Source organism: Python bivittatus, unplaced genomic scaffold (genome assembly GCF_059951505.1).
Source record: "Python bivittatus isolate LINGU-HERP-01145 unplaced genomic scaffold, Pbiv_v1 ctg000690_np1212, whole genome shotgun sequence".
In the NCBI taxonomy this organism is placed as follows: Eukaryota; Metazoa; Chordata; class Lepidosauria; order Squamata; family Pythonidae; genus Python; species Python bivittatus.
Genome location: NW_028277096.1, coordinates 21,763,266 through 21,781,167, shown reverse-complemented (window position 1 = coordinate 21,781,167; position 17,902 = coordinate 21,763,266). Strand labels below are relative to the sequence as shown.

The following is a 17,902-nucleotide window of genomic DNA, read 5'->3' as shown; positions in this document are numbered from 1 at the left end:
AAGCCTCGCACGTTTTGTCGCTTTTTCGTTTTGCCCCCGCACAAAAGAGCGCACGCCTGCCCAATGCTGGACTTCAACTCCCAGAATCCTCTCCAAGCGAGCGCATGCTCGTTTAAGCGCGCCGGAAAGCTGTCGCCTCGGCGAAGGGCTGGACTCCAATTCCCAGAATCCTTCCCAGCCAGCGCATGCTCGTGCCAGCCTGTCTAAAGCGAATGCCTTTTTCCCCGCCGCCGCGAGTGGGTGTATTACAACGCCCCCTCCCGAATTCTTCGTTCGGCGCAGGCGCGCTGGGCGGGAGGCTTCTGGGAGTTGAAGTCCAGCGCCTCAGGAAGGCGCTCGCATCAAGAAGGCGGCGAAGCATGGACAGTCCCCGCTCTTTTCCCTCATGGAACAGAGAGATGTAGGCACCTTCCCCTTGGCGCCGGCTTGGCGGGCGAAACTAGCGGCCGCCGGTTTCCAAACGGCCCAAGAGGTGCTAGAGGTCGGGCCTTGCCAGCTGAGCAAAGGTACCGCCGCGGGCTGAGGAAGGTTTTCCCGCCCAAACAAAACTTCGCTAATTTGAGCCAAAGTGAGCTTTTCGGATCCTTCCTCGGGGCGACCCCCTGGGGGGCTTTATTCGCCGCTGGGGCTTGTCTTCTTACTGTCCTCCGTCGTTTGGGGCCCTTGGTGGGGAAACGCTGTCAACTCGGATGAATTTCTGGGCCTCGATATCGGAGAAAAAGCATTTCGTGATAGGATTTCAACGCCCCTCCCCGGTGTCGCCCAAACCGTTGTGCGGTAGTGTCGCTGGGGGTCGGGCGGCATATAGTTTAATACGTTGTTTTGGTTGGTCGCAGTCAGCCAGATGTGTAGACTGGGTTTGGCATTTTTATCCCCCATCGAGCCCTTCCCAAGGACCTGGGATAGGCAGGTGTGGTGGTTTGAGGGTGTTAAAGGTATCGTTGCAGGATGGAAGCTGCTCCAAGTAAAGCTGCCTCTTGCAATGGGCTGATGGTGATTTTGTCAGTGCCGATGGTGTTCAAGGGGTGCTCCAGATGTTTGGGGATTTCCCCCAAGGCGCCTATGGCTATTGGGACTATCTTTGCTTTCTTTTGCCACAGTCACTATACTTCTATCTGCAGATCTTTCTCTTCTATTCTGCTGTCTGCAGGTATTGCAATGTCCGCTATCCAGGCTTTTTTGTCTTTCTTATCCACAGTTGTTAAGTCTGGGGTGTTGTGTGGCAGGTGCTGGTCTGTTTGGATTCTAAAGCCCCAGAGCACTTTCGCTTCTTCATTTTCTATGACTTTGTCTGTTCTGTGGTTCCACCAGTTCTTGCTGGCAGGCAAATGATATTTCTTGCAGATATTCCAATGCACCATTGTTGCTACTCTGTCATGCCGTTGTTTGTAGTCAAGACTGTCTGTGCAGTCTTCTTGCAGCAGCTGACTAGGTCATCCACTGTTTCTTCAGCTTCTTTGCAGAGGCGGCATTTGCTGTCTGTCGCTGTCTTCTCAATTCTGCCTTTGTGTGCATTTGTTCTTAAGGCTTGGTCTTGTGTAGCCAGAATTAGCCCCTCTGTCTCTTTGTTCAACTTTCCTGCTCTTGGCCATTGCCAGGTCTTGCTGTTATCTGCTTTGCCTGATAGTTTTTTTGTGTACTGACCAGGTAATACTTTGCCTTGCCATGTCTCTTTTCTGTTCTTCATTTGGTCTTTCTTATAGGCCAGTTTTACATACATACATTATTATTATTATTTAAAATATGCCAAATTGGTTTGAAGGGGGACATTTTATGGGGCCCCCTAAAATGGGGAGGGGGCTCAAGAGAGTCTGGTCCAAACTACTGCACATCTAGCTATAAATGTATCCGGGGTCGATATTAAAAACAGTAACTAGATAATTACATGTATAACTTAATATAATATAAAAGTATGTTAACTGTAGATACAACTCTGTGTGTGCGCGCGCATTATATGTGCATGGGTATCATTTTATATAGATGTGTGTGTGTGTATAATATATATACACACACGCACATGGGGTGTATCAAAAGTCAGGCCCTGTAGGCCAATCACAGTACAGTATGCTTTATTAATATTTTCCCCCCAGAGGAAATGTTGTGCTTTATTGTTATTGTATTATATTAGTTTGGTCTGCCCACCTTGTTTTATGTTTTTTAAACTGTTTTAACTGCTTATGCGTGTTTTTAAGTCCCCCAGAGTCTATTGAAGTGAGCGGCCATAACAAATTTAATGAATAATCATAATAAAAATGTTTCTGTGCTTAGGAATGTTCAAAGCTCATGGGTCAAATGAGTAAGGAAGTATTTAGAAGAAAATGAGAACGAATTTGAACATTTAATATAATTTAAATAATAAATTGTCTTTGGGGCCTGACTTTTGGTTCACCCTATGTATGTATGTGTGCATGTGGTACCAAGCTTAGCAGTAGTACTTATGGGTAAGATCTGGGGGTCTTGGTAGACCACAGATTAAGGATGAGCCAGCACTTTGCTGCAGCTGCCAATAAAGCCAATGCAATTTTGAGCTGCATCAATAGAGGTATAGTGTCAAGATCATGGGAAGTGATAGTATTGCTCTGTGCTGCACTGTTCAGACCATACCTGGAATACTGCATCCAGTTTTGGTCATCACAATGCAAAAAGAATGCTGAGGAACTGGAAAGGGGGTGCAGAAGAACAACAAAGATGATAAGGGGTTTGGAGGCTAAATCCTACAGAGAGCAGTTAAAGGAACTTGATATGCTTAGCTTAAGAAGAGAAGGTTAAAGGGAGACATGATAGCAGTCTTTCAATACAACCACAATTGGGACCAGCAACTTGGTCGTTAAGTGAAGCAGTCACTAAGCAAAAGTATGTGCTTATGATCTTCAGCTTTCCTTTGTTTTACAGATCTGCATAAATGAAAGGATTGGTTGTAAAGTTACTTTTTCATTACTGTCATAACTGTGAACAGTCACTAAACAAGGGAGTCACTAAATGAGGACTACTTATACATGAAGGAATGTCACAGAGAAGAGGGTAGGAATTTATTCTTTGAGGGTAGGACAAGAACCAATGAGTAAAAACTTTACAGAGGGAGATCCAAACTCAAAATAGGGAGGAATTTCCTGACTGTGAGAGCTGTTAAGCAGCAGAACACCCTGCCTCTTGAAGTTGTGGGTGTTTCATCACTGGAGGTTTTCAAGAAAAGAGTGAACAGCCATTTGTCCAGAATGGTATGAAGAATCCTGCACTAGGCAGGGGGTTACAACAGAAGACCTCCAAAGCCCCTTCCAACCCTGTGATTCTATGCATAAATATATATAAATACATGTGTATATATGTAAAATAGTTACATTATCACTCTTGTATGTCAGTCTATGAATTGGGGTGGATTACATAACTGGCAAATAAGTAAATAAATAGCTATACACATACCCCCCCATCCGTAGATACTGATCGACATACAGATCTATCTATTTACTAGAGGTCTGTAGACAGAGCATATCCATAGCTTATGGGTTTGTATTTTTTCTTTTTATGGAATGTTGCTATGAACCACCCAGGATTAGGGTATATAAGAGAAATGACCATATATGTTTTATAAATAAATCGCTATCTATATATAGTAGCGTGGGCTAGTGGGGAAGGTGCTGGACCACAAGTAGGGAGATGCAGATTCTGGTCCCCCTTCAGCTACAGAAGCTCCCTAACCCCAATCCCTCTCTCTACCCAGCCTACCTCATAAAGTTATTGGATATGGACTGGAGAGACCCAAGTTCTAGTTTCCTCCTCAGCTTTGGAAATTCACCTGGGGACTCAAATCCTGAACCAATATGGGATAGTGGGGAATGGTCTGGATTTAGTTCTGTCCAGTTTTTAGTCATCAAAATGTCTTGGGGGGCTTTGGGCCAGTCCCCTCCCTCTCAGCCCAAGAGCCAGGGTGGGGCAGTGGTGAAGGTGCTGGAGTGAGTGGGAAGACCCAGGTTCTAGTCTACCCTCAGCTACAGAAGCTCCTTGGGTACACTGCCACAGCCCCAGAGCCAGCAAATGTAGTAGTGAATGTGTTGTACTAGGAATGGGTACATTGAAGCTCTATTTTTTACCTTTATTTTTTATTGATTTTATCATTTATTTGATTGTTGTGAGCTACCCAGAGTCATCGAGAGTCAGGAGGCATACAAATTTAATAAAGTAGTAGTAGTAGTAGTAGTAAAGGGTTAGTAAAGGTCAGTCTTCCTCCAATCGACCCCAGCTCCTGCTGGCCTATATGCATACCTAGCTGGGCATAAGAAATAGGATCATTATTGCTTATTTGCTACTTGCTGCCATGTAGTCCCAGGAATTGAATCTGCTATATGAAACGGCCATAATAATATATGTTATATAACTGCATGAAAACAACATTATGCAGCACTCAGAAAAAAAAGTACATAGCCGTAAACAAAAGAAATAAAATTAAGAGGCAAGGAAAGGAAACCTAAATATATATAGGGCTGTGTGCACTTCGAAAGCACACACCATGGGCCATCTCTTGGCTGTCTGTTGAAGCAGATTGGCTTTTTTTCTGGCATCTACATGAATCTGAAGCAAGGTGCCTCTGTGGACGGAGTTGACTCCTAATGTGAGTTCTAAAGCAGATGCAAAGAATCTTGTGTCACTTTCTGCATTTTTATGGCATTTTATAAATTGTAATGTGTGGTACATTTATTAATTTCTAAGGTGACCAAAAAATATCAGCGAATAAACTCAGTGGGTTTTGCTTTTCAGCAGACAAGTGTAGGAATGCTTTGTTATCTTTAGTCATTTGGTATTTGTAACCACAAGGTGATGCTGTCATACCACACTTCAGTTTTCATTTCCACTTCATTTTTTTATCAGGCGGGTTTGAAGAAGCAGAAATAAAATGATGAATAAAAAGGATTTTTAGATATGTCAAAACCCTAACAAAATGATGATTAATTTTATGAAAGCTTCATATTTTTTTCCTTTATAAGCAATTGTTTATTCATACTCTGCCCTACTCTTCTACAATTTTATGTCAATATATGAAAAAGTACAGTTACAAAAAACAGGTTGAAACACTTCTAACAATAAGATGAGCAGTTAAAAAGCAGGTGTCCAGTAGCAGCAGCAAAAAACAAAACCCTATTAAAAGCTTCAGTTACTAGAATATTCTCCTTAGGTATTCCCTAAACAGGGATACCTTTTTAGTTGGCCATTTTAGCTTAACCAGTAACAGGAGAAGATGCCAATATCAAACAATATTAGTTAACAAGCTGTGTCTCTTTTTAATAATCATATTAATATGCATACTGTGTTTTGATTTTTCAGAGATTGGCATTTCTAAAGAGGATGCGCTAGAAATTTTAAAGGTGATCAAACAGGAACGGCACAGTGATGGAGCAAAGCCTTCTGAGGAACCAGAAACCTTTAGGAAATGTACAGCTCTGGAACTTTTGGAAAAAGAGCAGACTCAAGGTTTCATCATCACCTTTTGCTCTGCACTGGATGACATCCTCGGTGGGGGTGTGCAGCTAACCAAAATTACAGAGATCTGCGGAGTGCCAGGTGTCGGGAAGACGCAACTGTGGTAAAACACACACACTACCAAAGCTCAAATTTCTGTATCTTCCCTTCACTTACTATTCTTTTTGAAAAATCTTGGTGTCTTTATTAGCTGTTCAAATTGGTACCATCACATCTTGATGAACTGAAATCACAACTCGGTGTTTGGTCTCATTTCCCAGTGTTTGGCATCCAGAAGGCCATCCCCAATACTTCAGGTTAAATAGATCAGGTGGCTGGGGATGGGGAAAGGACTTCCTCTCTCTGAGAAGATGGAGGGCTACTGCCAGCCAGAGCAGATAACTGGGAAAGAGTCAAAACTTGCCTAGACAGCAAAGATCTGACCTTAAAAGACAGCAGCTGCTTACACTCATTGCTTACTGGCATTTCTGTCAGGGAGCTACTGCAGACTGAAGAATCTCTGGATCAGCTTTTGATCCTGAACTTACTGGCTGGCTTTCAAATTCATTTCAGTGGAAAATGTTAGTAAATTCATTTCAGCCACTTTAATGTGGGTTGTAATACTGGCATCTCTTAACAAGATGTAAGAATTCCTATTACTGACATAATGGCTGGATTTCCACACTTGGTTGAACCTGTGGTTTGTTTGGCTTTGGCTTAGTTTAGCATAATCTGTGAACCAAGCCATCATATTTAAAGTACTTGAACTGAATACATAGAGCCTTTTGCCACCAGGTTAGTTGAATACTTAGCAGACGACAGCAAGAGGTCCGCTTCCAGGCAGAGGTTTTCCTTCCTATTCATAGAATCAAATATGGTATAATTATGATCAGCTGGGGTCCTTTTCCATGCTGAGAGAACGAAGATTAGGAGTTTTGGAGCTCTGCCGTCTCACCATTTCTGCATTGCCACTTTCTCCTTTCAATGGATCTATAGTCTCTTTAGCTTTCCTTTAGTTCTGTCATGTCCAGATAACTTTTTTGTTGTTGTTATTTTTGGTATCTTTTGGAAGTCTCAACTCACTCGGAGCTCTACTTTTTCTGACCGATCCTACAGTTTCTGGAGACAACCTTGTATTTGTTTTTATGTTTCCCTCCTTCCCTTTCCAGTATATGACACGTTTTTTTCCTTCAACGTTTTAGAGAATTCTGCACATACCCCCACTGGCCTCTTTAGATTTCTCTCATTTTTCTTTCTTGGGATTGTTTGTGATTGCACTTTCAGTATTTCATTTTGCAGAATTTCCTATCCTTACTGTACAATTTTCTCTGTTAGGATTTCAGGCCGTTGGATCTGACCTATTTTTCCTTAGAGTTCATCAAAATCTGCTCTTCTGAAATCCAGTAGGCAAACTGACTGTTCTCAGTTTCTCCCCTTCTAGATATCACTAATACAAGGATAACATGTTCACTTCCCCCCCAGGTACCTGTCGCTTTTACTTCCTCAAACAATTAATCTCTGATGGTAAGAATTAGGTCCAAGATAGCAGATCACCTTGTTCTTCTTTTCGTACCTTCTGAGAAGTCAGAAGTCAGCAAAAGAGAACAAGAATTTGTTGGACCTCTGACTCTTGGCAGATTCCCAGCAGATGCCAGGATAATTGAAATTCTCCATTTCAATTATCAATATTGCATGCCTCCTTGAAAGACTAGTCATCGAATGCAGAAAGATTAATGACTATTAACCTTGATGGCAGTGTGACAGCCCCCGAAGGCCATCTGCTGGGAGACTAGTGGGCTTCCTTGTGCAGTTGGTTGGCCACTGTGGGAACACACTGCTGGACTAGCTGGGCACTGATTATGTTCTTATGATCTCATTTATATCTTTTGCCTGTCCAGATGGTCAGTAATAAACTCCTATAGCAATATCCCTTTTGTTTTAGCCACATATTTCATACAAGATTTCAATGCTCTGATTCCTGAATTTCTGAACAAGTATATTTTTTTCTTTACATTCCATGCAATGCCCCCCCCCCACCAAATCTGTTGGGTTTGTTCTATTTGAATAAATTGTTGCCTTCCACTGCTGTGTGCCAATCATAAGTATCATCCCCCCAAGTTTTAGCAATACCCACCTCACCATATTTGTCTTCCTGATATTTGCCTTCCTGTCTTCTCCCTATTTATTTCCTGTACTCAGTGCATTGGCCTAAAATCTTCAGAGGTTTTGAATTCCACCTACTGATGTCTCTGTTGTAGTATCCTACAAAATTCCCCATCCTGGCTCCTCCTCCTCTTTGTGTTCTGTTTTCTTGTCCCCAATCCTTGACTGCATATTAGTGAGAGTCCCATCTCTCCCCAGGAATCCTTCATGAAGATAGGATAGGTTATTGTCATAGAGTCCAAACGCTTCTGATGTAAACAGGTTCTCAAATGTAAGAGTGAGATTGTAGAACAGTTTTCCAAGGAAAGTGTCTGACCTAATTCTGTAACAATGCTTTTGTAAAAATGCTGTTCCGTTTTTTCCATTATATAATTACTTTGTGAGCCCTGAGTCCATGACATAGAAAGGTGGAGCATAAATGTTTGTAATAAACAGTAGACAGCATCCTCTCTACTGGCTTTTTCTAGCTTTGTTGCTAAAATGTTTTTAACAACTTTGCTAAGGTCTGACTTTGACACTTTATGCATTCAAAGACACATTTAATCTATGGAGCTGTGGCTTGCATGACTCTATTTGGAGTTACAATAAACTGGAAGCCTCTGTCTTGATGTACTCAGACAAATCCAACTCTCTTTTAAAATAGCATTTTCTCCTGCCTTCTCTCTCCCTTTCTATGGGGGAAGCAGCAGAGCCATCCATCTGGAACCCACTACTTCAAAGCAGCATTTTTCAGAGTTTTACCCTCCATCTTTCCATGAGTAGATGCCCAAAGCCACTCCGTGACATCTGGTAACAGGGAGGAGGCCCAGAAATCATCCGTCCTCCAAATGATGCTATTCCTTGTCCCTGTAAAATATGGCAGAAGCCCACTCCCATCATTCTCATCCATGCAGCAGCAGAGGGGAATTTGGAAGCTGTCGCTTTCTTTTTCACAGAACCTGACAAAGTTTGGTTAATCTTAACCAGGGTTTGTGTCACATTTCGTACTATAGTCAAAAGTTGTAGTTTAGGATCACTCTCAATTTAATGTTCAGATGTAAGGCTAAATTGATTAATTGAAACAGAAGGAAAAGCTTCTGTTCTTATAGCTGGGCCAGAATGAGAGAGGGAGGTGTTGAAATCTGGAATGAGCTTGTTCCCATCACAATAAGCCATAGCTTATTGTGTATCTGAATCCTGCCATGATAAATATATGGGTTGCATAAAGTGCTGAATAATAAGATGCTGCAGTGCTTTGGAAATAATGCAGGAAATGTAGCACCTGTCTGCAATTCCCTAAAGCACGGGGCAGCTGCAGAATCTCAGGGAAGCTACTCCTACACACTCTGGAACACCTTTTCTGAATTATTTCCAAAGCTCTGCACAACCCTACTGAGTAGGAGTATTTTGTATGATGAAGCTGCTGTGGAAAGAAATAAGCCAAGTAGATTACCTAAAATGCATTGCAGTCCTGTTAGTTCGCAAAATAGCAAGGTTCGTATCAAGCCATAAAATGGATGGAGTGGCATGTTAAATCAATTCCTGTTAAACCATGTATCTATGAGTCACACATACACTTTGGGGGCTTCGTTGTGTTGATTTTATTGCTCACAGTTTATAGTCACCACCTCAGGCTTGTTAGTATGTCCTGACATTGAGAGCTTATTGCCATTTATGGGATTTCCAAATAAACAGTCTTGATTTTTATGGAGAGCCAGTTTGGTGTAATGGTTAAAGGCACCTAGCTAAAAACTGGGTGGCTGAGTTCTAATCTTGCCTTAGGCATAAATCCAGCTGGATGACTTTGGGCTGGTCACTCTCAGCTATAGGAAGAAGACAAGGGCAAACCACTTCCAAAAAATGTTGCTAAGAAAACTGCAGGGACCTATCTAGTCAGTCACCAGGAGTCAAGTCTTAACTACTTCTTCCTCTTTCTCCTCCCCCTCCAGGCTACATACAGTTGCAAGAAAAAGTATGTGAACCTTTTGGAATTTCATGGTGTTCTGCATTATGTTTGTCATAAAATGTGATCTGACCGTCATCTAAGTCAAAAGTATTGACAAATATAATGTGCCTAAAATAATAACACAAAAACAATTCTGATCCTTCATGTCTTTATAGAGAACAACCATAAAACCTCATAGTGCTAGTGGAAAAAGTATGTGAACCCTTGAGTTGACCTCAAAAAAGCTAATTGGAGTCAGGTGTTAGCATACCTGGAGTCTTGTTAAGAAAAGAGTTTGGAGGTGTGGACTAGAGCCACGTTGACTGATAAAAACCACTCAAACTTTTTGAGTTTGCTCTGCACAAGAAGAATACGCTTATGTGAGCCATGCCTCGCCAAAAAGAGCTTTCAGAGGATCTACGATCAAGAATTGTTGATTTACATAAAGCTGGAAAGGGTTACAAAGTGATTTCAAAGACCTTAGAAATTCATCAGTCTACAGTTAGGCAAATGATCTACAAATGGAGACACTGGGACTGTGGCTACTCTACCAAGAAGTGGGCGCCAGTCAAAATGACCCCAAGAGCACAATGAAGACTCATCAATGAGGTAAAGAAACAACCCCGAGTGACAGCCAAAGATTTGAAGACATCATTGGAACTGGCTAACATCTGTGTTCATGAGTCTACAGTACGTAAAACATTGAACAAGCAGGGTGTCTATGGCAGGACACCACGAAGGAAGCCGCTGCTTACTACAAAGAACATTGCTGCATGCCTGAAGTTTGCGAAAGAGCACATTGACACTCCACAGCAGTATTGGCAAAATGTTTTGTGGACTGATGAAACAAAGATTGAACTATTTGGAAAGAACATGCAGCACTACATCTGGCGTAAAAAGGGCACTGCATATCATGAAAACATCATCCCAACCATAAAGTATTGTGGAGGAAATGTCATGATTTGGGCCTGCTTTGCTGCATCAGGGCCTGGCCAGCTTGCAGTCATTGAGGGGAAGATGAATTCCCAAGTGTATCAAAAAATTCTTCAGGATAATGTGAGAATGTCTGTACATCAGCTGAAACTCTATAGAAGTTGGGTGATGCAACGACAATGACCCAAAACACGGGAGCAAGTCCACAACAGAATGGCTTCAGAAAAACAAAATCCTCCTTTTGGAGGGGCCAAGTCAGAGCCCAGACCTCAACCCAGTAGAGATGCTGTGGAATGATTTGAAGAGAGCCATACACATGAGACGTCCAAAGAAAAGACAGAGCTACAGCAGTTCTGCCAGGAAGAATGGGCTAAAATCCCTCCTGAACGATGTGCAGGTCTGATCCACAGTTACAGGAAGCGCCTGGTTGAGGTTATTGCTGCCAAGGGGGGATCAACCAGTTATTGATTCCAAGGGTTCACTTACTTTTTCCACTAGCATTTTGAATGTTGAATGAGTGTGTTCAGTAAAGACATGAAGGATCAGAATTGTTTTTGTGTTATTATTTTAGGCACATTATATTTGCCAATACTCTTGACTTAGATGACAGTCAGATCACATTTTATGACAAATTAATGCAGAACAGCATGAAATTCCAAAAGATTCACATACTTTTTCTTGCAACTGTATCTTAAGAGTTCCCCACCACAGAACTTGCAGTGGTAGTATTTCCCATTCAGTATACCCTTTGACAGAAGAAGGATTGATTTTTCTGGTTAAGCAATGATTGATTGATTAATTATGTGCCATCAAGTTGGTGTCAACTCTTAGTGATCACATAGATAAAGTTTTTCCATTACAATCTGTCCCTAACCTGGTCTTTCAGGTCTTCAGCTGTGCCACTGTAACTGAGTCCATCCCCCTTGCTGCTGGTCACCTTCTTCTTCTCTTTCCTTCCACCTTTCCCAGTATCAGAGCCTCCTCCATAGATCTGGGTCTTCACATCATGTGTCCAAAGTAGCATAATTTGAGCCTGGTCATTTCTGCCTCATGAGAACTCTGGGTTGATTTCTTCGATGATCCATTTGATTGATTTCTTGGCTGTCCATGGTCTTCTCAGGAGTCTTCTCCAACACCAAAGATCCAAAGCATCAGTACTCTTCCTATCCTGCTTCAAAGTCCAACTCTTGCTCCCTAGAAGGTCGCAGGATATACTGTGGCTTGCATGATTTTGATCTTTGTAGGTATGGACACATCATGGCATCTGAATGTCTTTTCCAAGGCCTTCATGGCTGCTTTACCATGTGCTAGTCTGCAGCATGTTTCTTGACTGCTCATTCCTTTATTGTTGATGGCTGCTCCTACAGTCAGACACAGTCCACCACTTTGATATCTTCATTATCAATTCTAAGGCTGATTGTTGTATCTGTTGTCATTAATTTGGTCATCTTTATATTTAATTTCAGTCTCATTTTTTCATTGGGCTCTTCAACTTTTATTACAAGAGCTTGCAGATCCTTTGTATTTTCAGCTATCAAAGTAGTTAAGCAATGAGTTATTTTAATAACTTTTCTCTGCTGACATCTTATTATCATTCTGCTTCTGTCCTTCTTTCTTCTCAGCATGCAACTTGTGGTGGATGTTCAGATTCCAGAATGCTTTGGTGGACTTGCTGGAGAAGCTATATTCATAGATACCGAGGGAAGCTTTATGGTTGACCGAGTTGTGGATATAGCAGAAGCCTGCATTCATCACTGTCGGCTGATTGCTGAAATGCACCCAGAAGAAGGTTAATTACCAAACTATATTTGCCTTAGTGCAGAGTGTGATTTCTCCCTGGCTACATATTCACATGGTTCAGTTTATTTTATTACAGTCATAGATCGGTACAATATTTATTCAAATATAGGAAGCAACTGTATACAGTACTGAATCAGACTGTTTTGTTCATCCAGAATCAGACTGCAGTAATGAACCAATGCACATTCCCAAATTTGGAATAAGAGAAGGGCCACCGGGTGCCTAAGCCTAGAAGTTTATTGTGCCCATCCAAAGCATATAAGATGATGAAGGCACATAAAGGAAAAGGCCCAGAGGCAGATTCTCCTTGTTCCAAACAAAATCTTGACAAATGTCTAGTAGAGTGAATTGATGGTGATAGACTTAATACTTGAATCAGATATGTGTCCAAGCTGTGCTTTTAACTCTCTAGCATTTTACATTAGCTCTGGATTCTTTGCTGGTTTTGTGAAAACTGCTTGGAGATTGCTGCATTTAAAGGCTTGCCTTTTAAGTACCATTTTGAATTACATAGACTGATTTCAGTTCATAGACAGAATTCATTAGAGATTTAACAGCAGTTTGCATGGATTGAACAAAAACACAAAATCCTTGTTGCATTATACAGTCTGTCTACCATTCACTGCTTGGAAAGGTATTTAACAAAATTTTGATAGAAAGTCTATGAAAGATGAATAAAGAAAATTTGGGAACTGCAGTGGGGGTTTAATCAGGCAGGAGTATGTGCAGATATTTGCATTAATATTTTTATTAATAACAGTAATCTTTTTACTGTTTTCTTCTACTCCCAACACCTTCCTCTGCAATAATAGATGTGTTAGTCTTTAAGGTGTAACAAGGCATTATTGTTGTTGTTGTGTAATATTTATGATGATACTATAATCATTTTATAATCACAAATATCATATTATATATGATATATTATCATATGATTTATCATATGATTATATGACTTATTATTATAAAAGACTAAAGCAACCACCTCTCTGGAAGGAATTGATTATTCCCCATACCTTGCTCTGTTAACTGCCTCTCTCTCTCAAGCTAGGAAGGGAGGGATGAGGAATAAACAATAAGTTCAATGAAGATTTTTATGTGTTTTTCTTTCCTTTTTTTCTTCAGATCATCAAATAGCTTTGGAGACTTTCTCTCTTGAAAATATTCTTTCACATATCTATTACTTCCGTTGCCATGACTATATGGAGCTACTGGCACAGATTTACCTCCTCCCAGATTTCCTCTCTGGACACTCAAAGGTAAGAACCAAAAAGAGGTGCACCTCTCAGAGGGGGAAGATAATGTGTTAGGGTTGCAGTAGTGCATAAAAGTTGTGCATCTTTTCCCATCTTCTTCAGATTTATATACTTTTCTCATTTTAAAATAAATAAGATCTGGTTTCCTTTCTAGTATTCTATAGAATTTGTAAGAATATACAGGTAGTCCTCGCTTAACAATGGTAATTGGGACCAGAATTCCTGTCACTAAGCAATGCAGTTGTAAAGCATGATGTCACATGATTGCATCACTTAGCAGTGACAATCCCAGCAGTCCCCAATTGATGTCGTTAAGCGAGGACCTCACGTGATTGCAACTTCTTTCTTCCTGCCAACTTCCCCATTGACTTTGCTTATGGGAAACCAGTAGGGGAGGTCGAAAATTGCAGTCACATGACTGGGATGCTGTGACAGTCAGAAATCCAGGCCGCTTGCTGGGCGCCACAATTGCAATCACGTAACCGCAGCAGTGCTGCAACTGGTGGAACTTTGAGGACCAGTCATAAGTACCACTTGTTCAAGTAAGTTCGAACAGTTGCTTAACAAATGGTCATTAAGCAAGGACTACCTGTATGTTACAGATCTCCACAGCAGGATGTTCCTGAAAAGAAATCCTTACTTTAGTACAGAGCTCATAGGAGAGATTCCCCCATAAGCCCTTGCAGTCCAGATGGAAAAACATTTGTTCTCTTGGAAACTGCAGGCACTTCTGTTGGGGATGTGGGGGAAGAAGTAAGAAATTGTCTGCTAAAGTCAGGGAGGGGGAGAAAGGGAGAGCTAAGGTTTTTCTTCAACCTCTTTGGTATTTGCACGAAGAAAGATTTTCCAAATAACAATCTGGCACAGAGGTAACATTTGTTCTGAGGATCTCCTATTAGATAGTAACTGCACTGAGTTTCACACACATGGGATAAAGGGGAGGATGCCAAGCGAAAACATCCCCAGGAAGATAGGTGGTGGCAGCAAGAATTCCTGTGTCACTAGTTGTAGTAGGTGGAGCTATGGTGCATATTTCCAGAGGGTTTCTGGGAGAGGAAGTTTGAGGCTTCCATCCTTTTACCTTCTCAGCTCAACCATACCACTACAATGAGGTGGGGCAGAAATAAAAATAAATTGTTTTCCCTTGACTAACAGTTTCTGGATGCTTTGAATTCTGCTAATTATATGGCTGTTAGTTGTCTCTGTTTCCTAGAAGCTGGACATACAGTGGGGCAAAAAAGTATTTAGTCAGCCACCAATTGTGGAAGTTCTCCCACTTAAAAAGATGAGAGAGGCCTGTAATTTTCATCATAGGTATACCTCAACTATGAGAGACAAAATGGGGAAAAAAATCCAGAAAATCACATTGTCTGATTTTTAAAGAATTTATTTGCAAATCATGGTGGAAAATAAGTATTTGGTCACCTACAAACAAGCAAGAGGTCTGGCTCTCACAGACCTGTAACTACTTCTTTAAGAGGCTCCTCTGTCCTCCACTCGTTACCTGTAGTAATGGCACCTGTTTAACCTTGTTATCAGTATAAAAGACACCTGTCCACAACCTCAAACAGTCACACCCCAAACTCCACTATGGCCAAGACCAAAGAGCTGTCGAAGGACACCAGAAACAAAATTGTAGACCTGCACCAGGCTGGGAAGGCTGAATCTGCAATAGGCAAGCAGCTTGGTGTGAAGACATCAACTGTGGGAGCAATAATTAGACAATGGAAGACATACAAGACCACTGATAATCTCCCTCGATCTGGGGCTCCATGCAAGATCTTACCCCGTGGGGTCAAAATGATCACAAGAACGGTGAGCAAAAATCCCAGAACCACACGGGGGGACCTAGTGAATGACCTGCAGAGAGCTGGGATCAAAGGAACAAAGGCTACCATCAGTAACACACTACGCCGCCAGGGACTCAAATCCTGCAGTCCCAGGTGTGTCCCCCTGCTTAAGCCAGTACATGTCCGGGCCCGTCTGAAGTTTGCTAGAGAGCATTTGGATGATCCAGAAGAGGATTGGGAGAATGTCATGGTCAGATGAAACCAAAGTAGAACGTTTTGGTCTAAACTCAACTCGTCGTGTTTGGAGGAGAGAGAATGCTGAGTTGCATCCAAAGAACACCATACCTACTGTGAAGCATGGGGGTGGAAACATCATGCTTTGGGGCTGTTTGTCTGCAAAGGGACCAGGACGACTGATCCGTGTAAAGGAAAGAATGAATGGGGTCATGTATTGTGAGATTTTGAGTGAACACCTCCTTCCATCAGCAAGGGCATTGAAGATGAAACGTGGCTGGGTCTTTCAGCATGACAATGATCCCAAACACACCGCCCGGGCAACGAAGGAGTGGCTTCGTAAGAAGCATTTCAAGGTCCTGGAGTGGCCTAGCCAGTCTCCAGATCTCAACCCCATGGAAAACCTTTGGAGGGAGTTGAAAGTCCGTGTTGCCCAGCGACAGCCCCAAAACATCACTGCTCTAGAGGAGATCTGCATGGAGGAATGGGCCAAAATACCAGCAACAGTGTGTGAAAACCTTGTGAAGACTTACAGAAAACGTTTGACCTCTGTCATTGCCAGCAAAGGATATATAACAAAGTATTGAGATGAACTTTTGATATTGACCAAATACTTATTTTCCACCATGATTTGCAAATAAATTCTTTAAAAATCAGACAATGTGATTTTCTGGATTTTTTCCCCCATTTTGTCTCTCATAGTTGAGGTATACCTATGATGAAAATTACAGGCCTCTCTCATCTTTTTAAGTGGGAGAACTTGCACAATTGGTGGCTGACTAAATACTTTTTTGCCCCACTGTAGTTTTTAGTAGCATGAATAATATGGGTATGGTGCAAAGTGCTCATAGTCACCTTGTGTCTTCATTGGGTCCTTGAATTTCCCAGTAACTTTCTTCTGGAACAAGTCATGGAGGAGCAGTTTTTCTAGGTTTGGAAAACTGTCTATATTACATGGTAGCATTCTTTGTCATTTTCTCTCACCTTTCTAAAGAGAAATGGTTCGAACATGTTCAGTCAGCAGGCAGAGCAGCAGTTATAAAAGGACATGTCTGTCCTTGTGTTATCAAATCAGTTAATCAATGTAAAATAATTTAGGTTGAAATGTGTTAAGTCTGCTTTGGTTAACTGTAAAGCTGTTTCTGAATCCTGGGAAAAATGGCATGTACTGTAAATGATGTGCCCAGAGCCTGTATGGAATTTTCATACATTTATTTGTATAGGAGATTCTTGTAGAAGGCAAGTGTGTCTTCTAGCCCATTTATTTAACTTTCTTATAAAAGTTACTTTCATGCACACTGCAATTCAGTTGTACCCTGTTAGATGTTAGGCTATTGTGGTTTCTCAGTTAAGAAGTAATCAGTAATGGAGTTAAGATTCCCTTCAAAAGAGTTTGTCCATCAGTGTCGATAACTTTCTTTGAAATATGTAGCTATAAGGTGGTCTGGATATACTCTAGAATCGTGCTGCATTTATTTGCGGCTTCATGATGTTGTTAATAGGCCATATGCACAGGCCATGTATCCCTTAATATTTTGTGGTCCAGAGGGATTCTCTAATTGGGATTCATTGGCAAGAAAGTTATTGTAGAAAATGTTTCTTGCAAGTGAAAACTTTTGAAAATGCTTCCTCTGTAACGAACATCTTCCACATTTTTAACTTCACTACAGGTAGTCTTCAACTTACAACCACAATTGAGACCAAAACTTCCATTGCTAAGCGATGCAGTCATTAAGTGAATTGTGCCTGATTTTATAACCTGTGCCTCTGGGGGTTCCTTTCCAAGACAGTGACAAGTCTGTTCAGGAGAATGTGGGCAAAGATCTCGCCTGCAATGGACAGCAGTGAGATACCCCTGTAGTTTCCAGAGTTTGATTTGCTTCCCTTATTTTTGTAGAGAGCCACAGTGAGGGCATCGCGGAAATCATCAGGCATCTCCTCTGTGGACCAAATGTCTTCCAAGAGGTCTTGGAAGGTCTGTAAGGCGTTTGGGTCTCATGCTTTGTAGATCTCAACAGGAATGCCATCCCGTCCTGTTGCTTTATTTGAGTTCATCTGCAAGATTGCTTTCTTGATCTCATCAGTAGAGGGAGGCAGGTCTAGGGCATCTAAGACTGGCAGCTAAGGAATCACAGCAGATCAGAATCAACTGTGGATGGCCTGTTGAAAAAGGTTGGAAAAGTGTTCAGCCCAGTGGTTTTTCAGTCCTTCCTGGTCCTTGATCAGGCTCAACCCATCAGATGACAGCAGGAGGGAGCATTCCTGATTTAGAAGGACCATAAACTGACTTTATGGTGCTGAAGAACTCTCTGCTGGGATGCGTGTCTGCATAGCGTTCTACCTGCTCAGGCTTT

The 17,902-nt window shown here is 41.6% G+C and overlaps 1 protein-coding gene across 2 annotated transcripts in view; it reads left to right on the top strand.

The window, feature by feature from the left end:
* The first annotated feature begins 279 nt into the window (after window positions 1-279).
* RAD51C (RAD51 paralog C) overlaps window positions 280-17,902 on the top strand; it is a 38,384-nt gene continuing 20,761 nt past the window's right edge. Inside the window, exons 1-5 of one of the 2 annotated variants that reach the window (XM_088152320.1) lie at window positions 363-506; window positions 2,893-3,021; window positions 5,317-5,575; window positions 12,094-12,260; window positions 13,394-13,527. In XM_088152320.1, coding sequence (XP_088008446.1) covers window positions 2,997-3,021; window positions 5,317-5,575; window positions 12,094-12,260; window positions 13,394-13,527 — 585 coding nt within the window. In that variant the 5' untranslated portion in view covers window positions 363-506; window positions 2,893-2,996. Of the gene's footprint in view, window positions 507-2,892; window positions 3,022-5,316; window positions 5,576-12,093; window positions 12,261-13,393; window positions 13,528-17,902 lie in introns of both variants that reach the window. The other variant, XM_007441940.4, reaches the window with a different exon arrangement.